The sequence below is a fragment of the Euprymna scolopes genome, chromosome 14 (genome assembly GCF_053919585.1).
Source record: "Euprymna scolopes isolate OS-2025 chromosome 14, ASM5391958v1, whole genome shotgun sequence".
Taxonomy (NCBI): Eukaryota; Metazoa; Mollusca; class Cephalopoda; order Sepiida; family Sepiolidae; genus Euprymna; species Euprymna scolopes.
Window position 1 is genome coordinate 48,893,895 of NC_136495.1, and position 12,156 is coordinate 48,906,050.

Here is a 12,156-nt window from a genome sequence, read left to right on the forward strand (position 1 = left end):
CTTCCTATGCTCATGTTGCACTGTCTCAAAAAGTCAGCATCCCTCTGCAGAGCCGCTCCATCTCTTGGGCCAATCCGTTGCCAGCCTTCCAATCTATCTCTAAAGGCATCGGCAATCACCAACGGGCTCCCATATCGCTCCTCGATCAATCCTTTTGCTTCGTCGAAGGCATCCTCAGGTGGAAGTAGGAAGTAGCTTTCTACTGTCTCGCGGACTTGGCCGCCTATGTACTTTTTCAGGTAATGCAACCTTTCTGCCGGTGGGATCCTCCGGTGCTCTATTAGGGTCTGGAATGCTGTCTTCCAACTCGGATATTTCATTGGATCCCCATAGAACATGCCAGGCTCAGGTGGGAGTAGCCAGCTGAGACTGATCTGTTCCGCCAACGACTTAACTAGCTCCCTCAAGGCTTCTCCCGAGGTATCTTCACCTGCCCGCTCCGTTCGCTGTGAATAGTAGTCGCTAGGGACGTTATGGTCACCCAATGGCAATGGTGTTTGGCCATGGGGAGCGGTATTAAGCAGGTCGACAAAGTCAACACTGGTTGATTGTATGGGCTGTTCCCGTTGCTGGAGCGCAAAATGTGCATCAGGGTTCAGACGAATTTGATTAATTTTGGTTTCTTCGGCTGGCGTAGAGTCCTCGAACAGGGGGTTAGATCCAGTCAAAGATGGTCCAGCAGCACCCAACACCGGCTCACTGGTGGCTGCCTGTGACCTCAGGAAGTTTTTCACTTTGTGGTCGGTATTGACCTCAGATGCTGGGCGACTCCTTTCCTCCGCTGCATCTTGTGCGTTCTCCAGAACCTCCAGCTTGGCTTGGGCTATGTGCAGCTCCATTTCGGGCCGAGTCCTCTCCAACTCGGCCCTCTGCTGGGCTTCCCTCCCCAAATATTGTAGCTTCGCCTTGAGGATAGCAACTTCCACCAAAGTCTCTGTCGACTTTCTAGACATGCGGGACCCGTGAGAGGTCCTTGAATACCGAGAAGAACGACTTCTAGCAGTTCTGCTGGAATATGTGGACGCAGAGTCGTCACACTCTGTGGGTGCCCTTTTTTCTGCCATATTTATGTTAATTTTGTATTTAAAAATAAAAACTTGGGTGCAAGGCGGTGATATTAAAGTACAACAAAGACAATATACAGAATACAAAAGCAAAGCAGGGTGATAAAACAAAATACAACACGTGCCGTGTGGCTTCTTGTTCGAGTGCCACGTATAAATGTTCGTAAGATAAGAACAAGAATTTTAAAAAAAAAAAAAAAATGAAATAAACGCAGCAGAAATGTGCCGCGTACCTGAAAGAAAAAACAAACTTTAAAATAACATACGTCGCAGATAATTTCGTACGTAAAAGTGTCCGCTTTTTTTTTTTTTTTTTTGACAAAAGATTCGTCGGAAAACTTTAAAGAGTTTTTCTTTCCAAGAGTCCGTTGAAAGAAAAAAAAAATTTTTTTTTTTTACAAACAAAAGAATAAGTGGAAGTAAATGTCCTTTTCAAAAAAATATATAAAACAAAGAGGTGGTTCGTTTCGCAAGTTTCACAGATTTTCTGTTACTTTTAGAAATTCTGCTCGCAACGTAACACGCTTTTGTGCTTCTCAAACAGGTCAGCGTTCGTCTTCTTAAAATCGTTGGGCTGCCGTTCTAAATAGTAGTACAACAAGTGTTCGCAGGTTCCTTTTTGTTTTTTAGAGTTTCTACTCCCAAAATTTCGTAAAACAAAAAAACGTAATATTTTACCTTGTTGTACACGGAATAGTTTTACTGTAACAGCAAGCGTACTGGAGCAAAAATCCTGAACAACGAATTTTACTGATATGTACATTTATTTGCGCGCACGTGGCCAACGCTAGAACATCTTCGTCGTCATTTTAAAACTGAAAATACAGTAAATACATGTCTTACAAACATGTTCACAGAAACAAAACGAAAACCGAGGAAATTGGAATAAAAAAAAAAACTATTTACCTCTATTTTTGCCAAGCTATATGCCCCAGAACCAACGTCTATCACAAGCAAAGAAAGACACCTCTGCTAACCATGCTGACTGATTCGAAAAAGACCGCCTCTCGCAAACAGGCGGTGTCGACACGCAACAGTGGCTTCGTGCGCAGGTCTACAGGAAACGGACGGTGCTGAATATAAAATGTCCCCTTCCTGGATTATGGCCGGCCACCATGTGGAACTCTTACCTTTACAAATATATTTGGCTCTTTTTTTCTTTGAGCACTCTTAATAACCTCATATATATATATATATATATATATATATATATATATATATTATAAAAGCTTATAACTTTTCTTCGTGAGGTGCAAGAATACAAAATATGGGGAAAAAAAATTTTTCTACAAGTACATAATTTTCGACCGATCCTTCAGTCTTTATCAGTGTAGTGAAGTGATGAGCATACATGAAAGAAAAAGAAAGGAGGAGGTATAGCCAATGAGAAGGTGCCACGTCAGTTTTAAATACATGATGGCAGCAAATTCGTTGGAGTTGACTGTCTAACATCCTCACCACATGTTCACTCCATCTCTGTCAGTTTGCTAATGTGAGCTTCAATGCTTAGACATTGGGTCTGTTCAAGCACCTCCACATCACTGACATACATTTGCCAACCCACACCTAAGATTCGCCCTAGGCACATCTGGTGAAACCGCTCGAGACGTCTCAAATGCTTCCTGTATGTTGTCCAAGTTTCACAGGCATAGAGAAGAGCAGAGAGAACGCATGCGGTATAAACTTTAATTTTTGTTGGCAGCCAAGATCTCGTGACAGCTCCACAAATGCCTGTCCAACTTTCCAAAGGCATCACTTGCCCTGCCATGTCAGTTTTAAATACATATGCATATAAGTACATATAGACATATAAAAGAAAAATTAAACAGTAAATAAAAATGAAGAAACGCCTTTTTAACTGTCGAATATTTTGAATTCCAACAATATTATTTATTCCAAGAGATAACAAGAATTCAAAGGATATAAGATGTTATGAGGAGAGATGCTATGAATTCATTTGGAAATCGACCATTTCTCATTTGAAAAAAAAAGAGAACGAAAAGGTCATTTCCAAATTCAACTGTTTTAAGACAGAAACGAAATGCTCCTTTTTATTTTATACAGTGGTATGCAAAAGTATTGGATACATTACATTTTTCTTCATAACTTTAATTAGGGTTCAAGATTTTACCTAAAATTTGGTCAGTATATTCCTATTACTATTCTAACTAATATTTGGAGTAGTAATTACAAAATTAAAGTTTAGAAAGTTTATATTAAAGGAAAAATATAAATCAACTAACGCAAAAGTATTGGATACATTGATTTAATATTTGGTTGCATAGTCTTTATTACGTTCAGCAGCTTCCAATCGCTTTCTATAGTTGCACACATGTTTTTTGCAAAGATATGCAGGTATTTTGCACCATTCTTCTTTGCAGAACTGTTCTAGTTGTTGAATATTTTGTGGATTCCTCTTGTGAACATTGATCTTCAATATTTTCCACAAATTTTCAATTGGGTTGAGGTCTGGAGACTGACTGAGCCAAATAAGAACGTCAATTCTGTTATTTCTAAGTCATTCTTTAGTTAGTTTGGCAGTATGCTTGGGATCATTGTCCTGCTGAACCACGAAATTGCTATTATGTCCCAACAAATCAGATTTCTGGAGGTTTTTCTCCAATCTCCCTGTACGTATGTCCATTCATTTTACCATTGATGGTTTCTAGTTCACCAGTACCTTTGGATGAAAAACACCCCCATACTATAATCGAACCACCGCCAAACTTTACCGTAGGAATGGTATTCTTTTTGTTATAGGCGGTGCCATTTTGACGCTATACATGTGTTGCTGTGTTTCTTCCAAAGATTTCGATTTTCGTTTCGTCCGACCAGATTACCTTGTTCCAAAATTGTTGGGGTTGTTCCCCATGTGTTTTAACATAATTCAAACGTGATCTGACATGTTTAAGCTTCAATAATGGAATTTTTCTTGGGCCTTGATACAAAACCTGCACGTTTCCGAACTCTATTGTATCCTTGCTCACATTAATCCCAGCTTCTGAGGTTGGTTTGAATTTCACCACGAGTAAGAAAAGTTTTTTTTTTTTTGTTTTTTTTTTGTACCTTTCCGCTTACCCACATTGATTTTTTTCGTTTAATTTCCTTGGCCGACCACATCTTGGAAGATTTGCAACAGCTTCACCAAGATTTTTAAACTTTCTAATAATGTTTCTAACTGTACTAAGTGGTAGATTAAGTTCCCTTGATATTATTCGATATCCTTTTTATTTGTGCTTAACAATTTTTTGACAAATGTTTGACAACTCTTTAGTTTTAGGCATTTTTATAAATGAACTGGTTGACTTTGAAGGAGTGAGCCTAAACGGGAAGAATTTTATAAAATTATTTTAGGGAGAGCTCTTAGATTGATCAGTGATAACTTGTTTGCATTATTTTAACACGCTAAGCAAAAGTTATTTAAATTTATTTCAGAAAAATAATTTTTTAAAAATGTATCCAATACTTTTGCATTTATTAATTCATATTTTTCCTTAAATATAAACTTCCTAAACTTTGATTTTGTAATTACTATTCCAAATATAATTTAGAATAGTAATAGGAATATACTGACCAAATTTTAGGTAAAATCTTGAACCCTAAATAAAGTTATGAAGAAAATTGTAATGTATCCAATACTTTTGTGTGGCATTGTATATTATGTACACACATATACATATACAAACAAATACTCACACGTATAAATATATACATACTAGCAGTATTACCCGACGTTGTTCGGGGGGGGGGTGATTTAATGCCATCTTAATGCTTATTGTCTGTACATTCAGTATTTTTTTTTTTTGTAATCCTTAAATTATTTTAGTAAAGTTGGTTATATTGACGTCTTACTGATCAATGTAGCTTCCACATCTGATTTGTCCCCTTAGCAGCTATTCTTCCAGCTCAAAACCAAATACTATGGTAAGGTTTTGGGAGCCATGATTTCTTTAACTCTATGCGAAAGAAACCACAGGTTCAATATTGACCATCTATTCGTTTTAAGAATTTATGTCGTTGTAGCTGTATAGTTTTACAATTAGTCAACTATGGCAAAAAATTCCTTACCTTATGTTGCCGGGCATAGTACTTATGCTTGGTTGATGAGGTCTATGTTTTTTAGACCAATGTCTTTGAAACTTCTGAATCACATTTTCACTAATATGTGTGTAGACTGTTTTGCAATTTCTTCAGGATCAGTTGTTTGTTCAATGGACGTTCAAAAAACAGAAAAATAATTTACTGTTGTACTGCTAAAATGTTATTCCATAGCCAATACAATTGTTTAGGGTTGATCAGAATGAATCTAATTATGCAGAGTTGGCAACCAAATAAAGACGAAAGAATTATAAGGACCGCAAATGCTTCTGAATATATTTAAGGGCACTCTAGGTTTTGCCAAATTCATATTTTCACTCTATTTCTCTTTCCATAGAGGTTACTGTGTAAATACATGAAATTGTTTTCATTTTGTTACAAAAAAGAATCCAGGTTAGTGAATTCTTTACTGGGTGCTGGCAAAGCTTTAGAAGGAATAAACACGGTTAATAGAGAGGAGAAATTGAGGTGTAAAATTGTTGAAAAATTATAAAACCTCTTTGTAAACAACATTTTTAGCAAGTGTTTTAGGAGAAAACACAAAGAGTTTGGATTGTGAGCCCACACGTGAGGCAGCTACATAGAGCTGACCGTGAGAAAAACATTGCTCCTGTAAATGAATGCCTGCAACGTCAAAGGTTTGGCCCTGGGATTTGTTGATGGACATCGCGAAGCACAGTTTCACAGGGAACTGTGATCGCTTGAAGTAAATGCCCAGGTCTGGATTTGATGGATATAGGGGTATCCTCGAAATTAGCACTGTCTCTCCTTTTCCACAGCCAGTCAATATTTTGGCCTCGATAATATTAGGTGACAGGGATGTTACCACGAGGCGGGTTCCATTACATTGCTTTGGTGGTATGAGGTTACGAATGAGCATTATAGGAGCTCCAACCTTAAGTCGGAGTATGTGGGGTGGCAGGCCAGGTGGTTCTAGGGAGTTTAGCAACTCCACCGTGTAATCAGCCAGATCAGCAGTATCAGGTGTGCGGTCAATGGATTTATAGACGCGTTCCTCTCCCGGGATGAGTTCCAAAAGTCTGTAGTTAATCGCATTGACGGAGGCGTTTTTTGGAGCCAGAATCGCTCTCGTGGCGAGCCAATCAAAGTCCCTGTAGTTTTTCTGAATGTTCTCGAAAACTGCCTGGTATAGGTGGGTTGGCGTTTCAACGATGGTTGATATGTGTTCAACATTTGTGTAATCTTCAGTGTCTGTGGGAGTACGTCCTTCACCAAGTTCCAGAAGTGCATTAGAGAAATTAGCAGCATCTGGGTTGCGGCTAAGGTGGACACGCATATTTGTTGTGAGTTTTAAATGGTGAACTTGATCCCACAGTATCGACGATTTCAGGCATGCTTGAACAGCATCAGCGCGTGTCCCTTTTGGGACAACAGGAAGTGTTTGTCGGAAATCTCCACACAGCAGAACTGTTAATCCACCCATGATGTTGTCACAGTTGCGTAAATCTTGAAGGGTCCTGTTCAATGCTTCCAACGCAACTTTGTGCGCCATCGTGCATTCATCCCATACGATGAGTTTGCATCTGCGTAACAAAACAGCTTTATCCGAATTCTTTTCGATGTTGCATGTTGGGAATTCAGTTTGTGTGTAGTTGATGGGCAATTTTAAAGCTGAATGTGCCGTTCTGCCATCAGGGAGTAAAGTTGCAGCAATTCCAGAGGTTGCAACAGCTATAGCGACAGCTCCACTCCGTCGCACATGGGCAAGTATTAATTTGGTGACAAAGGTTTTTCCTGTGCCACCAGGTGCGTCCAAGAAAAATATTCCTCCACGGTTCTGTTGAACATTTTCATTGATCATATGGTAGACGTTCAGTTGTTCAGGCAACAGTTTAGGCTCATTCTCAGCAATGTACGCATTAAGTTCTGTAGGTGAGTAGCATATTTCACGCAGTAAATTTAGGCTCAAACTATTCCCTTCATGGCAGATGGGGGCAGGTAGGCCATATGATGGTAAAGTGGAACCACCAATTTCCAAAAGGAGGTTTTCGAGGCAAATTAGCCCTTCATTGTAAATCACTTGGGAGTAGTCTTGCTCCACCGATGTATTCTCAAGTTGGGCTCTTCTGGAAATGTCTTCGGTCATGAAGTTACGAAATTTCATCCATAGATGTTTTGGATCGCTCAAGTCACACCATACTATCATAATTGCAAAGAGCGACCGTAGAGCATGGGGAGATTTGAATAGACTTCCTTCTGTCATGGCGGCATCCCACTGAGAATCGTTTTCAAGTAGTCCCAACTGGGAGCATGCATCACGGAAGGTTTCACACAGGACGCCATCGACAGTTTTTATGTCATCAAAACTTATAGGGCCACGGACTTCGTGAAGGAGAAGACGAAGATGGAAGCACTCATGTTGACGTGGTGGCACTGTGTAAACTCGCCCGAGACAGGAATCATATTTAACCCCTGGGAAGCCATCGACAGGGTCTCCACACTTCCTGCGAGTCCACTGTTTGTTATTCCAAGTGTAGTAGGAAGGGATCTGTGGATACAAAAGCGTCTTTGCAAACTCATCATGGCCGCATAGTTTGAAGAAGGCAGTAAGCGTAGTTTCTGGTGGATGCTCCACCACCTGATTAGCAGTGCCGGCAGAAAAGTAAACTCTTTGCCCATTTTCAAGGTGAACAGCGAGTTGTATAACTGCAGGATATCTTTGGTGCAAGGGAAATGAGTAAAAATGCCATACACCTTCACCGCAACACAAGAAACGTCCAATGACATGAGCAGATGGCTCGTCTCGAGAACCGTCGCGCTGAACAGCAAACGCTGCAGCATCGCTTCCCTTGTTGATGTATTTGCAGATATATTTAATGGATTTCACTGAGTGACAGAACTCCACATTGATGTGCGATTGGAAAATTTTCGTCAGCAAGGGACAGTACGGTACTATCCATCGGTTATCAACAGTGCTCCGACCGACTATCATCGTATGGCCGCCATCACCTGGACTCCGTCGCCTGTAAAGTGGGTAACCATCACCTCCTGTTTGTGTAGCATTGACAAATCTCCGTGGGTAGCCGCAAGCGCACACCGATTTCTTTTTACAGCATGATTGAGCTTTCTGGCCAGGACCACAGGGTCCATGAACCATCGTTGCTTTGACAATTTCGTAAAGCTGTGGGTCTAATCCAGGATCGGGAATCTCGGCTGAGATAATTTTGTCAATATCAGTGGATTGAATCCGTTCACACAGCCAGATTAAGATATGGGCATGCGGAAGGCCTCTTTTTTGCCACTCTACAGTGAATATGTGGCACCTTACTCGGCCGTAGATTTCACCCTTGACTATAAGATCCATGAGTTTGCACAATTTAAGCCGGAAAACACGGGCAATGAGATCAGGTCGGTCGTAGTGTTCTTGACCCAGAAACAGTTCATCTCGTATTTCTTCCCATGATGGATTGCAGGTGAAGGTAATAAACAAATCCGGTCGGCCATAATAGCGGACGTACGTCATTGCGTCTTGTGTGCGGGCATGCATATAACGCGGGCCACTGATGTATGTGGACGGAAGAATTGTCAGTTTTCCAACAGTGTTAGGGTCAGTTTCATTTCTCATGCCATCGTGCAGATGTATGTATGAAGACGACCGAAGCTGTTTTTGGTGAACCCGAATATATAGGAGCCTTTCAGATTCCATTTTTGCTGCCATGTCGACTATGTATTGTTGCAGAAGAGGTCCACTCCGAAGGAGAGTGTTGAAATCGTCGTTGCGAACCATCAGTCTGTATGCGTAATATGCTCTGCATGTAATAGTTTTGGGATTGATGGTCGTTTGTCCCAAGTTTTGTTGACATGGTATGTGAAAATGGTATCCATCGTCACCGTAAGGAAATAGTAGGGGATATTGTAGTGCGTCGTATGATCGATGCATTTCATGTATTCGCTGCAGACGTCCACCCCTAGTATGAATAACTATGTCGCGTTTGTTGTTGTGCTCACCCTGGATGACTGCAGAAACCTCGTTGCAAGTGGGAGCATTGAAGCGACGCTCATGTTCTCCTGTAGGACGTTTGTCTGCGTTAATAACGATGGAAAAATTAGGCAGAGGAACATTCTGTAGTGCATACTTGAAACTTTGAATATATGGGTTCGTTTGGTGGAGCATGTCTTGAAGCTGCAAAACAATACTGAGTTGTCGTCGATCCGAACTGTCGTTTGTCTCGGCTGTAATAGCTAGTCGGTTTTCAGCTTGTTGGACGTAGTCACTTACGAAGTAGAGTTGTAAAAATGATGGTTGTACGGTCTCATCAGGTAAAAGGGACCCTATTAGATGGTAGACTTGGCCTTGCACCTTAAATGCGGGATTCCAGCCGCTTTCACGGACAATGTTTGCACCAAATGATGTCATTTGGAAGTAGCAGTTGAAAAGTCGAATGGATTTCCGAAAATATTTAGATTCATCAGTCATGCCCAAAAGTAGGTCTCGCAGTGGTTGAGGTAAAGTCTGTAGGGATGGTAGTTTAACTTTACCCGAAGAGCAGCATAGGCTTGGAGGTTCTGCCGGCCATTTTTTAGCTTTGCAGAATGAACATATGCAATTCATCGAACCAATGCTAAGATCCTGCCGGGTAGAGAAGTCATAGTTGGCGTCATAGTTCAATGCTTTGCGTAACCAAAACTCCGGTGAAGGGCATATGTTGCCGCGAGAGGCATGAAATCTCCGAGTAACAGCCTGAACTCGTATCCTTCGAGCTTCTGGTGGCTGAGATGACCGAATGGCGGCTCTGGATGTGTTATCTCGGGCAAGTCGTCTGACCCTCGCTTCAGTAGATTCAGCAGCTCGTGCTGAAGCTGTGGAGGCTGCGTTAGCTGCTCTCCGCCGAGCTGTCCTTTCTGTAGATTCGTTGGCCCTTGCAGAAGAGGTACTTGCAGCATTGGCTGCTCTACGGTTGGCCTGAATCTCTGCAGTTTGTGAAGAACGTAGTTGAGCCATGGCTGCAGCATGTCTAGATAAACGATAAGTCCGTTGAGTAAGTGTTTCAGAAGATCTGGTCTGAGACATGCGCTGTGCTTCGCGAGAACGTAATAATTCTACTTCATCGTAGTCTAGGCTTGCTCTGATGTTCCTAACAGTAGTCGCTGCTTTCGTGCGCCTTCCGAGCTGATTTTTTTTGGGTGGCATTGTTGCGAAATTACTCTGCGGGTGTGTGTGGAATTGAAATGGAATGCTGCCGAAACAATTGTTGAAAGAGTCAATATTTAGGTAGTGTGTATGGTATAAAATAAAATAAAAATAAAGGCAATCAGTATGTGTAATTTCCCCAATACATCAATGTAGAAATATTGGGATTAAAATGTACAGTTGGAAAAACCTCTATATTTATATAAATAAAACAAAGTAAGATATACGTGAAATAAATGAATTTGAAGGTACAATAAATATGTATAAATATGTATAAATGTATGGTGTAAAATCAAATGAAAAAAATGGATGTCCAGGAAAAAGGCAATCAGTATTTGTAAAGTCCCCGTTACATCAACGTAGAAATATTGGGATTAAAATGTAAAGTTTTGAAAACCTCTACATTAGGTGTCAAAAATTGAAGATATAATAAATATGTATAAAAGTATGAGAAGATTAAATGCGAAAAGTAATAATATTGAGAAATGCTTTCTAAATGCATAAGTAATGTAAATGTAAAAATAAACAATGTTGTATTATTGTTATGAATTTTTTGTTTGTTTGAATTAGAAAAAAATGTAAGTTACCGTCTGCTCGAATTTGTTAAATGTAAATGTGTGCGTCGGCAGCGAGTAGCAGTATTAGTAGGCTCAGTTCTAGTAGCAACTATTCCATAACGTAGAAGGGTTAAGTAGCCGTGCCTGTGCGCCGGCAGCGAGTAGCAGTATTAGTAGGAGCAGTTGTAGTAGTAGCCGTGCGAGCGTGTGTGCGGGCGTCGGCAGCGAGTATCAGTAATAGTAGCATCAGTAGCAGTAGCGTTGGTCGCCGTTGCTAGGCAACGAAAAGTTACCGTCTGCTCGAATTTGTTAAATGTAAATGTGTGCGTCGGCAGCGAGTAGCAGTATTAGTAGGCTCAGTTCTAGTAGCAACAATTCCATAACGTAGAAGGGTTAAGTAGACGTGCCTGTGCGCCGGCAGCGAGTAGCAGTATTAGTAGGAGCAGTTGTAGTAGTAGCCGTGCGAGCGTGTGTGCGGGCGTCGGCAGCGAGTATCAGTAATAGTTGCATCAGTAGCAGTAGCGTTGGTCGCCGTTGCTAGGCAACGAATTGGAGAAATGGCCGATCAAATCGGAAATAGCAAATAAATAAAAGCATTGTTAATAGTAGTTGATGGTGATTTAGGAAAGCTTTCCGATGCAATAGGTACCCGTAAACACACCCAGACACACTGAGAACCTATGTGTAAAATTTCATAAACGGACGTGCAAGGGTTTTTAAATCCATAACGAACGAACACATACACACACAGGCAAAGTCACATTTATATAATTGTAGAGATATATGTATATATACACATACTAATAAATTTGCATACATACATAAATGTTAGCGCATATACTTACACATAGAGACAGCGATACATATATACACAAGTCTACATGTATCGAATGTAGGGAGAGAGAGGAACGGGAAAAGAGGTTTAGGTGTGCGAGAAATACATGTATACATATACGGTAATATGAAGAAAACACTTAAAGAAAATGTTTTGAAACAACACGCATATATATATACATATATATACACACACACACACACACACACACAGACGTGTACATACATTAATGTACACATACGCTCGCACAAATACCTACATGTATGTATGAGAATATAAATGAAAAGATTTAGGGAAAATATGAAGGTTTCGGAAAGAGTTAGCAAGAGAGGAAAAATAAAATAAAGGTTTACCCCTTTCCGTCCTAAGGAAAATGTTCATGGAATTTCTTTGTTATAGAAATTGTAGTCATTGAGTAGTCCCAGGTTTTTGTTGAGCCTGAGGTGTGCG

General features: G+C 40.5%; 1 protein-coding gene across 1 annotated transcript; it reads right to left on the bottom strand.

Moving 5' to 3' along the window:
- Positions 1-5,649: 5,649 nt before the first annotated feature.
- LOC145292729 (uncharacterized) lies at positions 5,650-10,314 on the bottom strand. The gene has a single exon (XM_080138766.1). The coding sequence runs from the start codon at positions 10,312-10,314 to the stop codon at positions 5,650-5,652; it is 4,665 nt and encodes a 1,554-aa protein (XP_079994892.1).
- Positions 10,315-12,156: the final 1,842 nt, after the last annotated feature.